The sequence below is a fragment of the Arachis hypogaea genome, chromosome 12 (genome assembly GCF_003086295.3).
Source record: "Arachis hypogaea cultivar Tifrunner chromosome 12, arahy.Tifrunner.gnm2.J5K5, whole genome shotgun sequence".
NCBI classification, from domain to species: domain Eukaryota; kingdom Viridiplantae; phylum Streptophyta; class Magnoliopsida; order Fabales; family Fabaceae; genus Arachis; species Arachis hypogaea.
Window position 1 is genome coordinate 29,092,297 of NC_092047.1, and position 25,459 is coordinate 29,117,755.

The following is a 25,459-nucleotide window of genomic DNA, read 5'->3' on the forward strand; positions in this document are numbered from 1 at the left end:
CTACAAGCAAGCCTAACCCACCACCAAAGTCAACGGCCCAGTCCACTTCAAAACCTCTAACAAGATCAGCATCACAAAAATCAAGGAGGTCTGATATACCAAAGAAAGGCCCTCAAAAAGTAAAAAATGCAGCTATACATGCTAGGAGACCTTTAACAAGATCAGCTACAACTGGAACTTTTGGAAGAGCATCTGGTAAGGGAAAGGATCCTGAAACTGTGTTTGTTAGCTTGTCTAGTGAGGAAGAATCTTCAGACAGCCATGATAGTTATGACAGTGTAGAAGACGAACCGTATAGGCCTGCTGGTGATGATGTCTCCAGTGAGGAAGAAGAAGTGTTTGTAAAGAGATCAATTGGAAAGAAGAATGATGTTAAAAAGAGGACTACAACTAATAATGAAGAAGTTAATAAAAAGAGTTCAGTTATACTTGAGGATGACAGTCTTGTGTGTGCAGACTCAGGGTCTGAAGATGATGAATTCTTCTTTGGCCCGATTCCTAAGGTTGGTGAAATGAGAGCATATTATGATGCTCAAGATGGAGCTTATGATGAATCTGATGGTGGAGAGTCTTGGCACTCTGAGGAAATGAAGACTCCACCGAACTCTGAGGATGAGTTCGAGGATGTTGAGTCAGATGAGGTGTTTCTGGTATTTAGGGAAGGAGGAAGGTTTGGTGAGCTTAAACTAGAGGTTGGGATGAAATTTAATTCAAAGATGGAATTTAAGGAAGCTGTTTGTGAGTACTGTATCCAGGAGGGAAGGCGGATCTGGTGGAAGAAGAATGACAGTTTAAGGATGAGGGCGGTGTGTAAGGGAGAGGACTGTGGCTGGGTAGTATATGCTTCCTAGGACAGTGAGGGTAACTACTGGCAGATCAAGACATTTATGGACGATCACATTTGTCCGAGAGAGACTAAGAACAGGCTAGCTAACAAGAAGTGGCTGGGTTGCAAACTAGTTAGGAAATTAAGAAAATATCCCAACTTTAAACATTGTGAAGCTGCACAGTACTTTAAGAGCAAGTGCAACTTGGACCTCAACAAGTCTTCACTGACAAAGGCTCTAAGGGATGCTAGGGCCATAGTTTATGGAGATGCTGCTGCCCAATATGGTATGGTTAGGGATTACGGGTTGACATTACTGAAAACAAATCCTGGCTCCACTGTTAGTATTGGTGTTAAACCTCATCCCAATCCTGATGAAGATCCAACTTTTGATAGGATGTATATTTTTCTTGATGGGTGTAAAAGAGGTTTCAAGGCTGGCTGTAGACCACTTATAAGGTTAGATGGAACATTTCTAAAAACAAAACATGGTGGTCAAATCCTCTCTGCAATTGGTCAAGACGCAAACAATCACATTTATGTGATTGCTTATGCAATAGTGTCCATCGAAAACACTGAGAATTGGCGATGGTTTCTGGAATTGTTGCACCAAGACTTGGGTGATTACAAACAACATGGTTGGTGTTTTATTTCAGACATGCAAAAGGTATTGTTCTTGTTTATTGCTAGATATGTTGAATAATGGTAGTGATTCTTAGATATACCTGCTGAGTTGTAAATAATAGTAGTATAAATTGAATAACTTCTGTGTAAATTAAATAATTGTTGTATTAAATACCTGCTGAGTTTAAATAATTGTTGTATTTAATTACTACCAGCACTATGTTAATATGTTCACTTGGAGCCTCTGACAAAGAGCTTTTTACCTTAATTGAAAGGTGTCATTTGATGATAAATAACATCATTATTCTTTTCATGGTTACAAAGTTTGTTTACAACTTAACAGCTTTTCTGAATTTGCTGGTTTATACACATAAATCTGTTTACTGCTATTTAGACTCATTGAGTAATTGTTGTATGCTGCATAGTTGATGGTTGCATTATAGGTAGGGGGTAGTATCTGTTTACTCTGCTAAAGGACCAAGTTGATGTCACTTACACAAATTTAGGGACCAAATTGAGTTCATTAAAATAACATGAGGGACCTGTTTGAGGCTCGATTTGAAACTTTGTTACTGGCTTGTTGGGTTTGCAGGGACTTATTCATGCAGTTCAGGATGTGTTCCCCAATGTCCATCACAGATTCTGTGTATGGCATTTATGGAGGAACTTTAACAAACAGTGGAAGGATAATTAACTTAGAGGTTTGCTTTGGGAATGTGCAAGGTCTACAACTCAAGAGGGATTCGTCGAAGGGATGAAAAAATTGGAAAAGCTAAATAAGGATGCTTGGACTTATCTATGCAAATGGCCAAAGACTTCATGGAGCAGGGCATTCTTCAGCAATGCACCAAAAATGGACAACATCTGCAATAATTCATGTGAGGTTTTCAACTCACGGATCAAAGAACCTAGAGCCAAGCCTATTATCACACTATTGGAGGAGGTCAAGATGTATGTCATGAGATCTATAGCCAGAAACAAGGTGAAGTTGAGGAACAATGACATGATTCTACTTCCAATACAGAGAAGTAGGTTGGAAAAGATAAGAAAAGAATAAAAAAATTGGGTTCTCATGTGGTCTGGTGATGCAGATTATGAAATATTTGAAGTTCATGGGTGGCCTACAAATATGGCTGTGGACTTAGGCAAGGGATCATGCACCAGTGGTTTTTGGCAGCTAAGTGGTATGATTTTTTTATGCATATTTTTTAATTTTTTTATTTTTCATTTGTAGTTGAAATTTTGTTTATGTATGGCTATGATGTTTATTTGGCCTACAAATATGGTTTTTTTTTTAATTCTATGTAGGGATGCCATGTGTGCATGCATGTGCCGCTTTGGCCAGGGCTGGTAGAAGGCTAGATGAATTCTGTCATAACTGGTTGACCATGGAAGCATACAACAACACCTATGCCTTCCATATAAATTCAATCCCTGGCCAGGCACTGTGGGAGAAATCACCACATAATAGACCTCAAGCACCAAAGTTCAAGAAGAAGCCAGGGCCAATTAAGAAGAAAAGAAGAAAGGATGTTGATGAGGAGCCAAGTAGAGGCAAGAAGCCGAAGACCTCCATGAAAAGAGTTTATAAAAAAGGACATTGTCGCTATTGTGGTGAATCAGGTCTCACAAAGAGGAACTGTCATAAGAGGGCTATTGACGAAGAATCAGCTGCTGTGGCGGCTGCTGCTACTGCTGCTAATTCTGATGCTAATAGAGTTGAGGTCAACAATTCTGCTCCAACTGCTGCTGTAAATGGTGGTGATGCCCCAGCTCTATCACAGGATCAGGTCGAGATTCATCTTGATCATAGTCAGTCTATTTTGTCAGAAACTGATGATTCGCAACAGGTTGGTAATATTACGTACCCATATATATACATGTATATTCCACTCTTTTAGTTTTGCTTAGTCACATTAAATTTTTGGTGTTTCATACATAGGTGCAACCACCCCCTATTCGGCCACCCAAACTGTCTCCTAAGAGAAAGTTATCCACACCCACAAAGACCAGTCCATCAACAAGCATACCCACTGCTACCACCCAACCAACCAGCACCCCATCTGCAAGCACTCCATCTGCTCCATCTGCAAGCACTCTCCCCACAAACAGTCAGCCTGCAAGCACTGAAACAGCAAGGAATCTACCAACAATCACAATGCAATTTATGCCTAATCCTGGATTTAAGCCATCCAGAACCAAGAATTACTGACTTAGTTTAGTATATTTAGGGACAGTATGGTGTCTTTATTTGTCTATTTGGCTGAAGTAATTTACTGTGTATACTTTCTTACTTACAATTCCAGTGTTGGAGATTGAAAACTTATGACACTTATGTTTTGAAAACTCTTATATAGTTGGTGACTATTATTCTAGCTTTATAATGCCTTATTTTGTATGTAATCAATACAATATGAAATATGAATTATGACTTTCTTAAAGAGATCAATGTTAGATTTTTTGTTTTATTTAGTACTCTCATATGCAATTAAGATGCATTCCAAAGACTATCAATTCCCATTTTATTGACAACAATTATATTTTGAATGAATAAATTGGTAGTTCATCTTGTTTTTCCAATTTCCAAAATATGCAAGCACACTAGTCTCAATCACTTAATTTTCATTTCTTTCAAACAAAATAACAGGTACAACTACAGCAAGAACATGAATAAGTCATTTGTTTCTTCCCAGATACAATTGGCCAAACTACCTATCTAACTTTAAGACAAGAACAGCTACTGTAACCAGCAGCATAAATACAAACACCAAAACTCCACCCACTTTTAGAATCCTAACTTCAGACTCTAATCTTCCAAGTTTCCAAGCAAACTTCAGCTTCCATTCTTCATTGTCAATTGAAGGGCTTGCTCTACCATCGCATGTCATCACATCTTCTTCAAGAATTTTATCAATCCACATAAATAAACCACACCACTTCTTGCCTACAGTCTGCACCAAAGTAAAAGAATCAACCAAATTTATATCCAAAATTACAGCAAACAACAACAACAATAAATGCTTACATTGTAGTTTGGGCAACCCACGAACGGTCTCCCTGGATTAGAATCCGTCGTTGACCATCGCAGCACTGGTCTCAAATCGCATCTACACCATTCTGGCAAACGCGAGTCCCTGTTCCTGTTCATTCTTCTCATGATACTTCCAAACAATCGTGGGTTGTTCGAGCTCCCAGCAGTGTTGCTTGCACTAGTCATTGCTGTCTGGGTATCAAGATGCTGAAGAGAAACCAACGGAAGAGACCAGAAGAGAAGAGAAGGGCACTGGAGATTGAGCTTCTGATTTGGGAATTAAGGATTTAAACTTCGAATTAGGGACTAAATTGAGTCAATAAATTCGTTCATCCACCTCAACTAGCCGTTAGTATTGCCCAGGTGTCACCAACTTAGCCACATCAGCTTTCTGAACATGCCAGCTGGAGGAAATGTGCCGGAAGGACAACACTGGGTCCCGGAGTGTAACTTCAGGTACTATTTTGAGTAATTGTTAAGTTCAGGGACCACTATGAAGCACGAGTGTAACTTCAGGGACCACTCTGAGGCTTAGCTCTCGAAATATCCTAATATGTCGAATAAAACTAAGTAAATCAAAATAATATAAAATGTCATTATTCTAGTACATCTTACTAAATAAGTCAAAATATCCTAATATGTAAACTAAGTGCTTGTCATTAATTAAGTTGATAGAAAAAGATAATTTTTTAATAAAACATAGATCTCTTTTATTTTTCTAATGTATTTAACAAAAATCTAGAAGTAAAAATAAAAGTATTAGAAAAATAAAAAATACCTTTTTTAAAAAGTTATAATTTACATCTTTTTTAAAAGATATTTTTTTCTAAAAAAGATATTTTTCACATAATAAATAAAGAAAAAGTACTTTTAGGTTGTTATATCCAAACATAATTGATAGATAACAAGATTTTTTTTTTGCATGAGAAATTCAAACATAAAATTACCTTTACTTTTCTAAAAGATCTTTTAGAAAAAGATCATTCGAAAACAATATCTTTTCTTAAAAGTCCACCCAAACAAGCCCTAAAGTTAGGTAAATAAAAATATGTAAAATAATCCATTACTTAGCATAAAAGAGACAAAAACCAACCTCAAAATTCAATACCCCAACTACGTGTCATGTCGCATTTAACCAATTAATGTTTCTATTGTGCATGTATTCTTAAGGAGTCATATATACTTCTAGTACTGAATTAAAGGTGCAACAAAGTTTTCAAAACTTCAAAAATTTAACAAATGATTCTTGATCTCGGTTGCACCTTTTATATGTAGCCACTTATGTATATTTCGGGTACCGACAGTAACGGAGCTTAAGTTAGGCAATGGAGGACCATGATCCCCCAAATGTTTTATAAAAAACTTAATAGTATTTCTTTAAGAAGAAAAGAATAGTTTACTTGGCTTAAATACTTTATTTTGACTTAAAGTATCCAAGTTCAATTTTCATCTCTTGCTCTTGCTTTTATTTAATAATAATTTTTAGTTTTAAACATTAAAAATATGTTGGACTTCGGTGGTCGAAATGGATCTTTGTTGGCTTCATAACACTTCAAAATAAAAAAAAAAACATGTTGGACTTGAGTCGAAGTGGACCTTTGTTGGCTTCATAACACATCAAAATTAAAAGAAACACTCTGCCTGATTGCTCTCTTCAACACTCAAAGTCTCAAAACGATATTTTTTATTTATTTAATTTAATATTATTTTATATTTTATTGTTTATTTAATTTAATTATTTATATTATAAGAATATATTAAAATATTTAATAAGAATTGATATAATTGTATTTGTATAAATTGATAAAAAAATTATTTAATAAGTATTATAAATTTTTATATTTATCTTTCTAACTTCTTTTTTACATAATTTATAGGATATATATATATTCAAATTTTTGTACAAACATAACTATGAAAAATCAAAGAATTGATACATCTTTTGAAAGGAAGGATAACGTTCAAGAAGGAGAAAATATAACTTCTACAATATCAACACCTGTAGATAGTTCTTCTACTTCAATGAATCACGAAAAAAGTGAGATACAATCTTCAAAAGTTCAAAGAGTTGCATCTGATGAGTTTGACCTTAATTTTTTACAACGAGACCTGACGGAGGAAAAATGTCGGTAAAGATTTTCACAAAAATTATTGCGTTGCAAGTATAGTTCTAAACCAACAACTAAACCTCAGTCAATGTTTAAATTGTTTGTCACTTAAGCAAACCCAATAAAATTAACCAAAGTATTTAAACCTCGGGTCGTCTCTCAAGGAATTGCAGGGAAGTGTTCTTATAATTGGTTATGGAAAAGTATTTTTGGGGTTTTGGAACCAGAGACAAGAAATGTAAACAACAAGGAAGTAAACTAACAATTAAGAAAAGTCCTAGCAAGGATTGATAATTGGAATTCCTATCCCCATTATCATAGTCACTTGTGATGGTAAGTCAAGTGAGCAATTCAACTTGAGTTCACAAGTCCTAATCAAAGACTAGAGTTAGTGAAGCTCAAGCCAACTAGCAACTTTCAATCACCAACCAACAAGAGACTTTGACAATTCAAGAGTCTCCAATTTACTCAATCTAAGCTAAGAACATAAAAATCTAACGTAAAATCCAACCAAGCATTTTATCAAATACTTGGAAGGCATAAAATAAAAACATGGAAAACTAACAAGACATAGTAAAATCTAAGACTAACAATTGCAAGAGGAAACAATAACAATAAGTAAAGGAAGCAATCATAAATATAAAAACATAAATTGCATTAATATGGATTAAAGAAAACAGAAGAGTTCATAAACTAAATTAGAAACATAAAGGAAACAATGATAGAAGTAGACAAACCAAAGTACTAGAACAAATAAAAGTAGAAAAAAACTAAATAAAAGCAAGGTAGAAATCTGAATTTGAAAAGAATAAAACTAAACCCTAAAACCTAGAGAGAGGATAGAGCCTCTCTCTAGAAAACTACATCTCAAACCTAACTAATGTGTATGAATGTGTGAATAAATGATTCCCCCTACCAGCTCCACTCTGCAGCCTCTAATAAGTATTTTTGGGCCTGAAACTGGGTCCAAAGCAGCCCAGAAATTGCCCCCCAGTGAATTATGATATCTGCAGCACGTGACGCTTTGTCACGCGTATGCGTCATTCACGCGTGCACGTCATTTGTATGTTGCACCAGTCACGCGTACGCGTCGTCCATGCATGCGACTCCAAAATAAAAAAATGAGATAATTTTCTTGAAATAATAAAACTCAGCATATTACAATGATAAAGTTGCAAAACCTGTGTTAGAAAATACTTCTTATATTGCTAAATATACTTCACATCAAATTCAAAAAGAAATTTTGCATATTCTCTCAAACAATGTTAGAAAGCATATTTATGAGAATATTGGAGATTTAAAATTTTGTATTGTAGTAAATGAAATTCGTGATGAATTCAAAAAAGAACTGATGAGCGGATAATTTATATGCTTTCTGGCATTGTTTTTAGTATGTTTTTAGTAGGATCTAGTTACTTTTAGGGATGTTTTCATTAGTTTTTATGTTAAATTCATATTTCTGGACTTTACTATGAGTTTGTGTATTTTTCTGTGATTTCAGGTATTTTCTGGCTGAAATTGAGGGACTTGAGCAAAAATCAGATTCAGAGGTTGAAGAAGGACTGCTGATGCTGTTGGATTCTGATCTCCCTGCACTCAAAGTGAATTTTCTGGAGCTACAGAACTCAAAATGGCGCGCTTTTAATTGCGTTGGAAAGTAGACATCCAGGGCTTTCCAGAAATATATAATAGTCCATACTTTGGCCGAGTTTAGATGATTCAAAAGGGCGTTGAACGCCAGTTCTACGGTGCAGTCTGGAGTTAAACGCCAGAAACATGTCACGAACCAGAGTTGAACGCCAGAAACACGTTACAACCTGGCGTTCAACTCCAGAAAGAGTCTCTACACGTGTAACATTCAAGCTCAGCCCAAGCACACACCAGGTGGGCCCGGAAGTAGATTTATGCATCAATTACTTACTCCTGTAAACCCTAGTAACTAGTTTAGTATAAATAGGACTTTTTACTATTGTATTCGGATCATCTTATGATCTTTTGATCTATTGATCACGTTTGGGGGCTGGCCATTCGGCCAGGCTTGGACCTTATCACTTATGTATTTTCAACAGTAGAGTTTCTACACACCATAGATTAAGGTGTGGAGCTCTGCTGTTCCTCACGAATTAATGCAAAGTACTACTGTTTCTCTATTCAATTCAACTTATTCCGCTTCTAAGATATTCATTCGCATTTCAATATGAATGTGATGAACGTGACAATCATCATCATTCCCATACGAACGCGTGCCTGACAACCACTTCCGTTCCACCTTAGATTGGATGATTATCTCTTGGATCTCTTAATCAAAATCTTCGTGGTATAAGCTAGATTGATGGCGGCATTCATGAGAATTTGGAAAGTCTAAACCTTGTCTGTGGTATTCCAAGTAGGATTCAGGGATTGAATGACTGTGACGAACTTCAAACTCGCGAGTGCTGGGCGTAGTGACAGACGCAAAAGGATAGTAAATCCTATTCCAGCATGATCGAGAACCTCCAGATGATTAGCCATGCAGTGACAGTGCATCGGACCATTTTCATAGAGAGGATGGGATGTAGCCATTGACGACGGTGATGCCCTTACATAAAGTTTGCCATGGAAAGGAGTAAGACTGATTGGATGAAGACAGCGGGAAAGCAGAGATTCAGAGGAACGCAAGCATCTCTATACGCTTATCTGAAATTCTCATCAATGAATTACATAAGTATTTCTATCTTTATTTTCTGTTTATTTATTATTATTATTCGAAAACTCCATAACCATTTGATATCCGCCTGACTGAGATTTACAAGGTGACCATAGCTTGCTTCATACCAACAATCTCCGTGGGATCGACCCTTACTCACGTAAGGTTTTATTACTTGGACGACCCAGTGTACTTGCTGGTTAGTTGTGTGAAGTTGTGAAGTTATGTTTGGACCATGGTATGGTACACCAGTTATTGGCGCCATTTCCAGGGAGAGAACGAACAACAAATTTTACAACCTCAGAGTAACAATTTCGCATACCAAGTTTTTAGCGCCGTTGCCGGGGATTGTTCGAATTTGGACAACTGACGGTTCATCGTGTTGCTCAGATTGGGTAATTTTCTTCTTATTTTATTTTCAAAAAGTTTTCAAAAATTTTTCAAAAATCTTTCAAAATTTTTCCCTTTGTTTTCGAAAATTAGTTCAGAATTTTTAAGAATGAATTCTAGTGTTTCATGAAGCATGTTGAAGCCTGGCTGGCTGTAAAGCCAGGTCTAAATTCTTTTCGACTGAGGTTTCCAAACCATCATCACAAGAGCAAGCTAGCTGTTCCTAATCCACCTGCTGTTGTATGACTGATTTGTATCTTCTAAAGCTTGGCTGGCTATTAAGCCATGTCTAACCCTCATATTTGAGCTTTAGACTAAGAGTACAAGATTCCTGGAATTCATATTAAAAATTTTGGAATCTTTTTTTTCTTTTTCACATTAATTTTCGAAAAATCAAAAAAAATTCATAAAATCATAAAAATAAAAAAAAATATTTTATGTTGTTTGTTTGAGTCTTGTGTCAAATTTTAAGTTTGGTGTCAATTGCATGTTTTTTCTAAAAAATTTATGCATTTTTTCGAAAATTCATGCATTCATAGTGTTCTTCATGATCTTCAAGTTGTTCTTGGCCAGTCTTTTTGTTTGATCTTCATATTTTCTTGTTTTGTGTCTTTTCTTGTTTTTCATATGCATTTTTGCATTCATAGTGTCTATACATGAAAAATTTCTAAGTTTGGTGTCTTGCATGTTTTCTTTTTTCTTGAAAATTTTTCAAAAATATGTTCTTGGTGTTCATCTTGACATTCAAAGTGTTCTTGGTGTTCATCTTGACATGCATAGTGTTCTTGCATTCATCACATGTTTAGATCCAAAATTTTCATGCATTGCATCATTTTCATGTTTTTCTCTTTCATCATTAAAAATTCAAAAATCAAAAAAATATCTTTCCCTTTTTCACTCATAAATTTTCGAAAATTTGAGTTAACTTTTTCAAAACTTTTTAAAAATTCAATTGTTTCTTATGAGTCAAATCAAATTTTCAATTTGGAAATCTTATCTTTTTCAAAATCTTTTTCAAAAATTAAATCTTTTTCATTTTTCTTATTTATTTTCGAAAATTTCAAAAATATTTTTCAAAAATCTTTTTCTTAATTTTACATCATATTTTCGAAAATATCATCAACAATTAATGTTTTGATTCAAAAATTTCAAGTTTGTTACTTACTTGTTAAGAAAGATTCAAACTTTAAGTTCTAGAATCATATCTTGTGATTTCTTGTGGGTCAAGTCATTAATTGTGATTTTAAAAATCAAATCTTTTTCAAAACTAATTTGAATCATATCTTTTCAAAATCATATCTTTTTAATCATATCTCTTCATATCATATCTTTTTCAAAAATTTGATTTTTCAAATATCTTTTCTAACTTCTTATCTTCTTATCTTTTCAAAATTGATTTTTAAATTTGTTTCAACTAACTAACTAACTTTTTGTTTGTTTCTTATCTCTTTCAATACTACCTAACTAACTATCTCTCTCTAATTTTTGAAAATACCTCCCTCTTTTTCAAAAATTCTTTTTAATTAATTAATTGTTTCAAATTTTAATTTTAATTTTAATTTTTTCTAATTTTCGAAAATCACTAACCCCTTTTCAAAATTTTATTTTCGAAAATCCTCTTTCTCTTTTATCTCCTTCTATTTATTTATTCATCTACTAACACTTCATCTCACTCAAATTCGAACCCCCTCTGCCATCTGTGATCGAATTTTCTCTTCTTTCCTTCTTTACATTACATTCTTTTCTTCTTCTACTCACACAGGGGAACCTCTATACTTGGGTAAAAAGGATCCCTATTATTATTATTTTTCTGTTCCCTCTTTTTCATGTGAGCAGGAGCAAGGACAAGAACATTCTTGTTGAAGCAGACCCTGAACCTGAAAGGACTCTGAAGAGGAAATTAAGAGAAGCTAAAATACAACAATCCAGAGATAACCTTACAGAAATTTTCGAACAGGAAGAGGAGATGGCAGCCAAAAATAATAATAATGCAAGGAGGATGCTTGGTGACTTTACTGCACCTAATTCCAATTTACATGGAAGAAGCATCTCCATCCCTACCATTGGAGCAAACAATTTTGAGCTGAAGCCTCAATTAGTTTCTCTAATGCAACAAAACTGCAAGTTTCATGGACTTCCATCTGAAGATCCTTTTCAGTTCTTAACTGAATTCTTGCAGGTCTGTGATACTGTTAAGACTAATGGAGTTGATCCTGAAGTCTACAAGCTCATGCTTTTTCCCGTTTGCTGTAAGAGACAGAGCTAGAGTGTGGTTAGACTCTCAACCGAAAGATAGCCTGAACTCTTGGGATAAGCTGATCACGGCTTTCTTAGCCAAGTTCTTTTCTCCTCAAAAGCTGAGTAAGCTTAGAGTGGATGTTCAAACCTTCAGACAGAAGGAAGGTGAATCCCTCTATGAAGCTTGGGAGAGATATAAGCAACTGACCAAAAAATGTCCTTCTGACATGCTTTCAGAATGGACCATCCTGGATATATTCTATGATGGTCTGTCTGAATTAGCTAAGATGTCATTGGATACTTCTGCAGGTGGATCCATTCACCTAAAGAAAACGCCTGCAGAAGCTCAAGAACTCATTGACATGGTTGCTAACAACCAGTTTATGTACACTTCTGAGAGGAATCCTGTGAGTAATGGGACACCTCAGAAGAAGGGAGTTCTTGAAATTGATATTCTGAATGCCATATTGGCTCAGAACAAAATATTGACTCAGCAAGTCAATATGATTTCTCAGAGTCTGAATGGAATGCAAGCTGCATCAAACAGTACTTAAGAGGCATCTTCTGAAGAAGAAGCTTATGATCCTGAGAACCCTGCAATAGCAGAGGTGAATTACATGGGTGAACCATATGGAAACACCTATAATCCCTCATGGAGAAATCACCCAAATCTCTCATGGAAGGATCAACAAAAGCCTCAACAAGGCTTTAATAATGGTGGAAGAAACAGGTTTAGCAATAGCAAGCCTTTTCCATCATCCACTCAGCAACAGATAGAGAACTCTGAACAAAATACCTCTAATTTAGCAAACTTAGTCTCTGATCTATCTAAGGCCACTGTGAGTTTCATTAATGAAACAAGGTCCTCCATTAGAAATTTGGAAGCACAAGTGGGCCAGCTGAGTAAAAGAATCACTGAAACCCCTCCTAGTACTCTCCCAAGCAATACAGAAGAGAATCCAAAAGGAGAGTGCAAGGCCATTGAATTAATTACCATGGCCGAACCTGTAAGGGAGGTTGAGGACGTGAATCCCAGTGAGGAAGACCTCCTGGGACGTCCAGTGATCAATAAGGAGTTCCCCTCTGAGGAACCAAAGGAATCTGAGACTCATCTAGAGACCATAGAGATTCCATTAAACCTCCTTACGCTTTTCATGAGCTCTGATGAGTATTCTTCTTCTGAAGAGAATGAGGATGTTACTGAAGAGCAAGTTGCCAAGTTCCTTGGTGCAATCATGAAGCTGAATGCCAATTTATTTGGTAATGAGACTTGGGGAGATGAACCTTCCCTGTTCACCAATGAACTAAATGCATTGGATCAACTGAGATTGCCTCAGAAGAAACAGGATCCTGGAAAGTTCCTAATACCTTGTACCATAGGCACCATGACCTTTGATAAGGCTCTATGTGACCTTGGGTCAGGAATAAACCTCATGCCCCTCTCTATAATTGAGAAACTGGGAATCTTTGAGGTGCAAGCTGCCAGAATCTCATTAGAGATGGCAGACAACTCAAGAAAAGAGGCTTATGGACTAGTAGAGGACGTGTTAGTAAAGATTGAAGGCCTTTACATCCCTGCTGATTTCATAATCCTGGATACTGGAAAGGATGAGGATGAATCCATCATTCTTGGAAGACCCTTCCTAGCCACAGCAAGAGCTGTGATTGATGTAGACAGAGGTGAACTAGTCCTTCAATTGAATGAGGACTCCCTTGTATTTAAAACTCAAGGTCATCCTTCTATAAACATGGAAAAGAGGCACAGTAAGCTCCTCTCAAAACAGAGTCAACCAGAGCCCCCACAGTCAAACTCTAAGTTTGGTGTTGGGAAGTCTCAACAATGCTCTGAACATCTGTGAGGCTCCATGAGAGCCCACTGTCAAGCTATTGACATTAAAGAAGCGCTTGTTGGGAGGCAACCCAATTTTTATTTATCTAATTTTAATTTATTTTTATTTTTATTTCATGTTTTATTAGGTTCATGATCATGTGGAGTCACAAAATAAATATAAAAATTGAAAACGGAATCAAAAACAGCAGAAGAAAAATCACACCCTGGAGGAGGATCTTACTGGCGCTTAAACGCCAGTAAGGAGCATCTGGCTGGCGTTCAACGCCAGAACAGAGCATGGATCTAGCGTTGAACGCCAGAAACAAGCAGCACCCTGGCGTTCAGACGCCAGAAATGCACACTGAGGAAGAGCTGGCGCTGAACGCCAGAAACAAGCATCTGGGCGCTGAACGCCCAGAACAAGCATCAATTCGGCGTTTAAATGCCAGAATTGCATGCAAAGGCATTTTACATGCCTAATTGGTGCAGGGATGTAAATCCTTGACACCTCAAGATCTGTGAACCTCACAGGATCATCTCAGGATCTGTGGACCCCATAGGATCCCCACCTTACCTCCTCATAATCCTATATCACCATCTCTCTCTCCATTCACAGTCATCCCTTCTGTTTTCCATTCACCACTCACATCCATTACTCCCCTAAAACCATCATACAACCCACCTACACCCACCCACTCAAATTCAAAACATCAACTCACCTCCATCTCTTCTTCTTCTTCTTCTATTCTTTCTTCTTTTGCTCGAGGGCGAGCAACATTCTAAGTTTGGTGTGGTAAAAGCATAAGCTTTTTGTTTTTCCATTACCATTGATGGCACCTAAGGCCAGAGAAACCTCTAGAAAGAGGAAAGGGAAGACAAAAGCTTCCATCAAGGGTCTATAACTCAGTGGTAGAACATTTGACTGCAAATCAAGAGATCCCTAAGATACCTCAGGGGATACATTTTCCTCCACACAATTATTGGGAGCAACTAAGGGTGGAACATCAAGAGCACTCCATCATCCTTCATGAAATTAGAGAAGATCAAAAAGCAATGAGGGAGGAGCAACAAAGACAAGGAAGAGACATAGAAGAGCTCAAGGACATCATTGGTTCCTCAAGAAGAAAACGCCACCATCACTAAGGTGGACTCATTCCTTGTTCTTAAATTCTCTGTTTTTCATTTTCTTTCTGTTAAGTGCTTATCCATGTTTGTGTCTTATTACATGATCATTAGTATTTAGTAACTTTGTCTTAAAGTTATGAATGTCCTATGAATCCATCACCTCTCTTAAATGAAAAATGTTTTAATTCAAAAGAACAAGAAGTACATGAGTTTTGAATTTATCCTTGAACTTAGTTTAATTATATTGATGTGGTGACAATACTTTTTGTTTTCTGAATAAATGCTTGAACAGTGCATATGTCTTTTGAAGTTGTTGTTTAAGAATGTTAAATATGTTAGCTCTTGAAAGAATGATGACAAGAAGACATGTTATTTGATAATCTGAAAAATCATAAAAGTGATTCTTGAAGTAAGAAAAAGCAGTGAATACAAAGCTTGCAGAAAAAAATGGCAAAAAAAAAAATAAAAAAAGAAAAAGCAAGCAAAAAAAGCCAAAAGCTCTTAAAACCAAAAGGCAAGAGCAAAAAAGCCAATGACCCTTAAAACCAAAAGGCAAGGGTAAATAAAAAGGATCCCAAGGCTTTGAGTATCAGTGGATAGGAGGGCTTAAAGGAATAAAATTCTGGCCTAAGCGGCTAAACCAAGCTGTCCCTAACCATGTGCTTGTGGCGTAAAGGTGTCAAGTGAAAACTTGAGACTGAGCGGTTAAAGTCAAGGTCCAAAGCAAAAGAAGAGTGTGCTTAAGAATCCTGGACACCTCTAATTGGGGACTTTAGCAAAGCTGAGTCACAATCTGAAAAGGTTCACCCAGTTATGTGTCTGTGGCATTTATGTATCTGGTGGTAATACTGGAAAACAAAGTGCTTAGGGCCACGGCCAAGACTCATAAAGTAGCTGTGTTCAAAAATCAACATACTGAACTAGAAGAATCAATAACACTATCTGAACTCTGAGTTCCTATAGATGCCAATCATTCTGAACCTCAATGGATAAAGTGAGATGCCAAAACTATTCAAGAGGCAAAAAGCTACAAGTCCCGCTCATCTTATTGGAGCTATGTTTCATTGATAGTTTAGAATTTATAGTATATTCTCTTCTTTTTATCCTATTTGATTTTTAGTTGCTTCGGGACAAGCAACAATTTAAGTTTGGTGTTATGATGAGCGGATAATTTATACGCTTTTTGGTATTGTTTTTAGTATGTTTTTAGTAGGATCTAGTTACTTTTAGGATGTTTTCATTAGTTTTTATGTTAAATTCACATTTTTGGACTTTACAATGAGTTTGTGTATTTTTCTGTGATTTCAGGTATTTTCTGGCTGAAATTGAGGGACTTGAGCAAAAATCAGATTCAGAGGTTGAAGAAGGACTGCTGATGCTGTTGGATTCTGACCTCCCTACACTCAAAGTGGATTTTCTGGAGCTACAAAACTCAAAATGGCGCGCTTTCAATTGCTTTGGAAAGTAGACATCCAGGGCTTTCCAGCAATATATAATAGTCCATACTTTGGCCGAGTTTAGACAATGCAAAAGGGCGTTGAACGCCAGTTCTATGCTGTAGTCTAGAGTTAAACGCCAGAAACACGTCACGAACCAGAGTTGAACGCCAGAAACACGTTACAACCTGGCGTTCAACTCCAGAAAGAGCCTCTGCACGTGTAACATTCAAGCTCATCCCAAGCACACACCAAGTGGGCCCCGGAAGTGGATTTATGCATCAATTACTTACTCCTGTAAACCCTAGTAACTAGTTTAGTATAAATATGACTTTTTACTATTGTATTCGGATCTTCGGATCATTTTATGATCTTTGGATTATCTTTTGATCTATTGATCACGTTTGGGGGCTGGCCATTCGGCCATGCCTGGACCTTATCACTTATGTATTTAAAACGGTAGAGTTTCTACACACCATAGATTAAGGTGTGGAGCTCTGCTGTTCCTCACGAATTAATGCAAAGTACTACTGTTTCTCTATTCAATTCAACTTATTCCACTTCTAAGATATTCATTCGCATTTCAATATGAATGTGATGAACGTGACAATCATCATCATTCCCATACGAACGCGTGCCTGACAACCACTTCCGTTCCACCTTAGATTGGATGATTATCTCTTGGATCTCTTAATCAGAATCTTCGTGGTATAAGCTAGATTGATGGCGGCATTCATGAGAATCTGGAAAGTCTAAACCTTGTCTGTGGTATTTCGAGTATGATTCAAGGATTGAATGACTGTGACGAACTTCAAACTCGCGAGTGCTGGGTGTAGTGACAGACGCAAAAGGATAGTAAATCCTATTCCAGCATGATCGAGAACCTCCAGATGATTAGCCATGCAGTGACAGCGCATCAGACCATTTTCACAGAGAGGATGGGATGTAGCCATTGACGACGGTGATGCCCTTACATAAAGTTTGCCATGGAAAGGAGTAAGACTGATTGGATGAAGACAGCCGGAAAGCAGAGATTCAGAGGAACGCAAGCATCTCTATACGCTTATCTGAAATTCTCACCAATGAATTACATAAGTATTTCTATCTTTATTTTCTGTTTATTTATTATTATTATTCGAAAATTCCATAACCATTTGATATCCGCCTGACTGAGATTTACAAGGTGACCATAGCTTGCTTCATACCAACAATCTCCGTGGGATCGACCCTTACTCACGTAAGGGTTTATTACTTGGACGACCCAGTGCACTTGCTGGTTAGTTGTGCGAAGTTGTGAAGTTATGTTTGGACCATGGTATGGTGCACCAGTTATTGGCGCCATTTCCAGGGAGAGAACGAACAACAAATTTTACAACCTCAAAGTAACAATTTCACATACCAAGAACAAATGACACTTATTTTGAAATTTTTTGATATATATGATTTTATTTAAGAGCATTTTCTTAATCTTGTACATGTTAAAGATACTACATCATTAACTCTGAAACAAGAATTACGCGACATTTTTTTCGATATGGTCTTAATGTCTCTAATATTCGTAGTCAAGGATAGGAAAGCGTCAGCAACATGAGAGGGAAATGGAATGGGTTACAAGCATTATTCTTAAAAGATTGCCCTTATGCTTACTATATCCACTGTTTTGCTCATCGATTACAACTTACATTAATTGCTGCATCTAGAGAAGGTATTCATGTACATCAAATTTTTATTTTAACTTAACTTTCATCGTCAATATTATTTGTTCTTCTACTAAGCATAGTGATAAGTTACATGCTGCCAAAACAGATGAAATTTTTCATTTATTAGAGATTGATGAACTTGAAACTGGCAAAGGGGCAAATCAAATTAATACTTTGAAACGAACAGGTGAAACTCGATGGAGTTCTCATTTCTCTTCTGTTTGTAGTTTAATAAATATATATGATGCAATGTTAACTGTTTTACAAAAGATTATTGTTGATGGATCAACTTATTCTCAGCGTGGTAATGCAGATAGTGCTTACAATACCCTGACCTAATTTGAGTTTGTATTGATCTTGCATTTGATGAAAGATATTATGAGAATAACTAATGTTCTTGTCAAACTTTACAAAAGCAGTCTCAAGATATAGTTAATGCTATGCAACTAGTTCATTCTACAAAAATACTTATTCAAAACATGAGAGATGACAGATACAAGAAATTATTAAAAAATGTGAAATTATTTTGTGAGCAACATGATATTCTAATTCCTAATTTAGCTGCTTCTTATGTTGCAAGGCAAGGACGCTCGCATCACCAAAAAGACCATATTATAGCTGAGCATTATTTTAGAGTGGAGATATTTTTAGTCACAATTGATAAACAATTACAAGAGTTAAATAGCAAATTTAATGATCAAAGAATGGATCTACTAAGTCTAAGCTCTACTCTCATACCTAAGGATACTTACAAAAATTTTGACATTGTTAAGATTTCTACTCTTGTTGACAGCTACTATCCCGAAGACTTTACTGAACAAGAGAAAATTAATTTACCTTTTCAGCTTCAACATTTTATTCTTGATACTCATCAGCATTCAGAAATGAAAAGTTTGTCAACTATTCATGAACTGTGTAGATGTTTAATAGAAACAAAAAAAAAAGTAAAAAATGTATTACTTAATTGATAGATTGATTCGTCTAATATTAACTCTTCTAGTTTATACAGCTACTACAGAGCGTTCATTTTCAGTAACGAAAATAATGAAGATAAGGTTAAAAAACAAGATGGAGGACGACTTTTTTGTTGATAGTTTGGTTATTTACATTGTAAAGAAATTACTAAAAAATTTAATTTTGATTCAATTACTGAAGATTTTAAGTCACTAAAATTTCGAAGAGTACTATTATAAATTATTTTATATTTTTTATTTGTAAAATTATTTATTTATTATCTTATTAATAACAAACTTAAAAAATAATTATATTTATAAATTTTATTTTGATATAAATATTATTATTAAATTTTTAGCTCTTTCAAAATTTTGTTTTAAGTTCTGTCATTGAATACGGAGTATCTATTTCCATTATGAATATATTTTGGATATTATCTATTAAGAGTTAATAGTCAAAAACATTCCTGAAAGATACCCCGATTTTCATTTTGGTCATCGAAAGACAATATTAATCGAAATCGTTCCCGAAAAATACACGATTTGGTCACGTTAGTCCTTCTATCAGTTGGATGATGACGTGGTGGGTTAATGCCACATGTCACAAGATTATTAATTGACATGTCAGATCAGTGACACCTGGTACGTGGCACACCACGTGTCACTTGACATGTAAAAAAGTTATTTATAATCAAAATTTTCTTTGAAAGTTCAGACGTAAGTCATTTTCATCCCTAAAATTTTAAAAATTAATCAAATTAGTTCTTATATAATTTTTTTATTTTTTCTTGATAATATTAAATTTAAAATATTTTTTGATACTACTAATTTTAATAGAAATGTAATTGACAAACAAAAAAATTAGTAATTGTATCTTTTCTTTTTAAAATTTTTTTCAACAAAATTATCTCTCTCCTTTAATTCTTCTCAAAATCTCTCTTATTCTTTTCTATTCTAAAACATTTTTCTTACATTATTACATTTTGCTGGAATATATATATATACTCAAAATTAAAATGTATGTATTTGTTAACCTAAACAAAGTTATATGCTCAAAATCAAAATTTATGTATGTTAACCTAAACAAAGTTATACCACTATTTTTTTTACTACATCTTTTTTTCCATTACGGTATTACTTACATATACGATGTAATGGTAGTGATAAAGTCAAAATTCAAGAAGATCCACAAATTTTGCTTCAATTTCAAACTTTACAAAATATTAAAAATTTGTTGCTTAATTATTATTATTATTATTATTATTATTATTATTATTATTATTATTATTATTATTATTATTATTATTATTATTATTATTATTATTATGCTAAACGAATTGCTTCTTAAGTGTACTACATGCAAAGATCATAATAAATTTTTGTGTGTTTCATATGTTTGAGATAGATTATATAATTTTTCTTTTAATATCATTACCATTACATCCTATATGTAAGTAATACTGTAATGGAAAAAAAAGATGTAGTAAAAAAAATGGTGGTATAACTTTAATTATGTTAACATACATAAATTTTGATTTTGAATATATAACTTTGTTTAGGTTAACAAATATATACATTTCAATTTTGAGTATATATATATATATATATATATATATATATATATATATATATATATTCTAACAAAATGTAATAATGTAATAATGTAAGAAAAATATTTTAGATTAAAAAAGAATAAGAGAGATTTTGAGAAAAATTAAAGGAGAGAGATAATTTTATTGAAAAAATTTTTAAAAAGAAAGATACAATTACTAATTTTTTGTTTGTCAATTATATTTCTATTAAAATTAGTAGTATCAAAAAATATTTCAAATTTAATATTATCAAGAAAAAATAAAAAAAAATTATATAAGGACTAATGTGATTAATTTTTAAAATTTTAGGAATGAAAATGACTTACGTCTGAACTTTTTAAGGACTATTTTGATTATAAATAACTTTTTTACATGTCAAGTGACACGTGGCAGACACGTGGCGTGCCAGGTGTCACTGATCTGACACGTCAGTCAATCATCTTGTGACACTTGACATTAACCCACCACATTATCATGCCAAGTGGCACTTAATGTGATACGTCATCATCCAACTGACGGAAGGACTAACGTGACCAAGTCATATATTTTTTGGGAACAATTTCGATTAATTTTGTCTTTCAAGACGATTTTGACTATTAATTCTATCTATTAAATTTGTTGTTCATATTTATTTCGATGCACTCAAAATCTGTAATATTTTTATTACGTCATATCCTAATAACTGAGTATCTGAAATATTTGTTTTATTTGATTTAGGATTCAATATTCAAAATGTGTACTTTAGTGTATATAAAAAATTATTCTATATTTTACATATTTTTGTAAATATTATAATTTATTAATTTAAATAAAAAATTCCATTTCCAAACCCTAAAACAGCGTTGATTTTCGTCGGATCAAGTTATACTTTATTTTGATGCATTGTTATTTAGTTAATTTTTATTAAAATCCAATTCATACCGACTTGTCTACAGTCCTAATGAAAAATTTGAGTGTTTGAAAAGTCAGAAATTACCACTCCTCATCATCATCATAGGATGGATATATCATTTAATTTCTCCATACTCCAGTCATGGGGCATAACTTGATTTTGGATTGAAATAATTAATAACTAATTATATTGTTACGTGGTACGAACATATACAGATGCGGTGATGTCTATCTCTAGCTAGAACATTATGCATATCATGATCGCTGCGTTTTCTTTCAAACCTATTCAAATAGTTTTATTAATCAAATTTAATTAAGTTAATTTATATTTAATAAAAATTATTTAAATAAACTAAATAAAATTTAATTTTATATAAATATCTTAAAACAAAAAATATGACATGCATCACTACAAAATTTATATATATTTGTAGGTATTTTATAAGGGAAATTTTAAAAAAATTTTACAATATATTTTAGATGTGACATTTTGATAAACTTTCACAGAATAACAATAAATTTTAGGTGAGTTCTACCCAACCCCCTCTATTTCAACATGTAAATTACCCCTCGTGACATGGCATGTTTTAATTAGATGCTTAGTTTTAGTTTGAGTTAATTTAACTCAATAAGAGTTAATATCTTAACTAAAGTAGGGTAATTTTGTAATTAAATATTTTTATAAGAGGGATAAACATATAATTTTTATAAACATGAATAAGTAAAATTATATTATTATCATTGTGCAGAAACTCAATTCACCCCGATCCCATTTCTATCTGAAATTGAAAGAAGAAATCAACTCAACTCTCTACAATGGAAAGCTGTTTCCAATTCCAATGAAGATAATTTTGCTGGAGAAAAAACGGAAAAAATTGTGAGCGTCTGGGAACTTGTAGAGCACCCAGACTACTCCTTTTGTTTTGGTGATATTGTGTTTGCGGCTCAAATGATAGTAGCTGTCTCACGGCTTGCTCAGACTCAAAATCAATCATCCCCATTCAGAGTTCAGAGCTTGAGCTTCAATGGCGACGAAGAAGCAGAACGATGATAACACCAAGAAGGCGGGCTTTACTCACTAGTGCCCCCCAGTCCCCAACCTTCGTTCTCACCCTCAAGCAGCCGACTCGCTTTCGCCCTTCCCTCAACTCCCCTTTTCTAGCAAAACAGTTATGGAACTGCCCTCCTGAGGTTTTTTTTAGATAACTTATTTTTCATGAATTTGATTTGCCTGAATTATGATACAGTTCTAAATTTATTTGTTATTGATTTGATATTGTTTGGAAATTTTGTTATTGATTTGATATTGTTCTGAAAATTTTCATGATTTTTTGTTTCTTCAATCTCATATAGTTCTAAAATCTGAGATAGTGAGCGTGGTCAAAGAAATTCTTACCTATACCGAGAGCAAATCTCTCTCATGTTCTAAGCCAATCTGTTAACCATAACTCACAGAGCCGTCAGCCAATGCTAACCTTGTATTAGTTAGATAGTTTCAAGGGTTGGCTTCATGTGAAACTGATTCATGAAATACTTACTTAATTTCTTGTGTAAGATAATGGCAAGTCAGTGTCTGACTTGAAGATGGTTCAGCTATGTCGAGTTAGAACTTGCCACTGGTGGATTCTCTGAGGCCAACTTTCTGGCTGAGGGGGATTTGGATCCATTCACAGAGGGGTTCTACCGGATGGACAAGTCATTGCTGTCAAGCAACATAAATTGGCTAGTTCTCAGGGTGACCTTGAGTTTTGCTCAGAGGTAGAAGTCCTGAGTTGTGTTCAACACCAAAATGTTGTTATGCTGATTGGATTTTGTATAGAGGATAAGAGAAGGCTACTAGTTTACGAGTACATATGCAATGGATCATTGGATTCACATTTATATGGTGATTTCTCTTGCTCTCTTGCATCCGAACTTCTGTTCTTACAGAATTTTTTTCAATTGCACTAGACTATAATATCAGACTTATGTTTACTACTTTGATTTTTATTAATCTGATGCCAACTAAAAGCAGGTGGTGAAGTAGGATTAATGTGACGATGTTTTTCATTTTGAATACATTGATTGAAACAAGACATATATTTTCCTGATATGATTGTAAATTAGTCTAATATTTTAAACTATTTCAGGGAGACAGCGAGAACCATTAGAATGGGCTGCATGGCAAAAAATTGCCATTGGAGCTGCTCGTGGGTTACGATATCTTCATGAAGACTGTAGAGTGGGATGCATTATCCACCGTGACATGCGGCCTAACAACATTCTCATAACTCATGATTTTGAACCACTGGTATGGTAGTGCTTGCCTATTGTACAATGCATTCTTGTAGGTTTGTAGTTTACACTATAAAAGGCACATTTACCTCACTTTTGAATATCCACCCATCTACATTTTTAAATTTACTTACCATTGGATGTAAAAGACAGAATTTTCTGAGTCTTGTATAGATTACATTCTAAACTCTGGTGTATGCTGAATTTGAGTTGGATTACATACATGCCTAATTTTTCTAACAGCATTATATTGTGATTTCAAGGTTGGTGATTTTGGATTGGTGAGGTGGCAACCTGATGGAGACACGGGTGTGGAAACCCGAGTAATTGGAACATTCGGGTATGTATTTGTGTTTGTCCTGAATGGTTTTCATAATCAAAACTTGTCTGAGAAATATGAACTCACAATTAAGATATGTCATTATTGTGTAGGTATTTGGCTCCTGAATATGCTCAAAGCGGCCAAATAACTGAGAAAGCTGATGTTTATTCATTTGGGGTGGTATTGGTGGAGCTTGTTATAGGGAGAAAAGCTGTGGATCTCACGCGGCCTAAGGGACAGCAGTGTCTTACTAAGTGGGTAAGTTATATTTGCAATTTTTACTCGAACCATTCTGTGAAAAATTTCACCCTTTCTTTTATCCCCAACCAAACATTGCCTAAGAGTTAAAGTATGGCTATGTCTATAATTAACAATCATAAATCCTATATTAATCCCCTTTTATGTTTCTGGTTGTTCATGCCAAGTCTTGTCGAAATTTGAGTAAATGTCTTGATATTTAACAGGCACAACCTCTGTTGGAAGAATATGCCATTGAGGAACTGATTGATCCAAGGCTGGGGAACCAATACTTAGAAAATGAGGTATATTGCATGTTGCATGCTGCATCATTATGCATACGGCGAGATCCTCATTCTAGACCACGCATGTCACAGGTAAACAAGTTCTTGAACTTATTTTTTGTTGGAAAAAATTGCTTTGAAGAATTCTCAATCACATATTTATTATAATTTGATCAAACTCTGTTTTAAGTTAAAATCAATAGGAAAAGCTAATGCTGCATGTTTAGATCATGTTTTTTGAATTTGACCATGTTCTCTGCCTAACTGTTTTTAAAATTATTTCTGCTTGTTTATTCAAGGTTCTTCGTATACTGGACTGCGACATGGTCATGGACACAAGTTACATTTCAACTCCAAGTTATGATGTGGGAAACCGGAGTGGCCGACTCTGGTCGGAGCCGCTGCAGAGGCAGCACCATTACAGGGGTCCTCTGTTAGAGGGGTCACTTGAATCATTCAGTGGGAAGCTATCTCTTGACAAATAGAGGCCTGCATATTGGGATAGGGACAACAAAGCAAGAAGGACTTCATGTGAAGATGACATTTAGAAAGGGGTTGATACTTGATCAAAATTGAGAATTGCTTTTTTCTTGTTATGCTAAATATGTTTATTTTCCCTCTTATTTTGTAATTTTGCATCTTTCTATCTATCTTTTTGCAGTGATCTAATTTTGCATGTGTATAATAGCAGGGTGAAAGTAGGATAGGTAAAAAAATATAGAAGTTTTTGAAATTCTTCAGGGAAAATCATGTACACACTATTGTGCCTAAAAGGGCCTTTTTGACTTGAGAGAGTTTGTGGGGTCCTGAAATGAAATGAAATGGAGTAGCTTCTTCTAAGTTCAAAGATTGTTGGTTTAATTATCCCTTTTCACTTTCCATATGCGTGTCCATGCACATGCATGCGTTGA

General features: G+C 34.7%; 1 protein-coding gene and 1 non-coding gene across 2 annotated transcripts; one reads left to right on the forward strand and one right to left on the reverse strand.

Moving 5' to 3' along the window:
• Positions 1-12,028: 12,028 nt before the first annotated feature.
• LOC112732175 (small nucleolar RNA R71) lies at positions 12,029-12,136 on the reverse strand. The gene has a single exon (XR_003167911.1). It is a non-coding gene; the product is annotated as a small nucleolar RNA R71 (small nucleolar RNA).
• An 11,065-nt stretch (positions 12,137-23,201) lies between these two features.
• Positions 23,202-25,160, forward strand: LOC112729205 (proline-rich receptor-like protein kinase PERK12). Its single transcript, XM_025779530.2, has 6 exons — positions 23,202-23,316; positions 23,561-23,721; positions 23,969-24,045; positions 24,138-24,285; positions 24,492-24,641; positions 24,848-25,160. Exons 1-6 carry the CDS (start codon positions 23,229-23,231, stop codon positions 25,031-25,033), a joined length of 810 nt encoding a protein of 269 aa, XP_025635315.1. The 5' UTR covers positions 23,202-23,228; the 3' UTR covers positions 25,034-25,160.
• Positions 25,161-25,459: the final 299 nt, after the last annotated feature.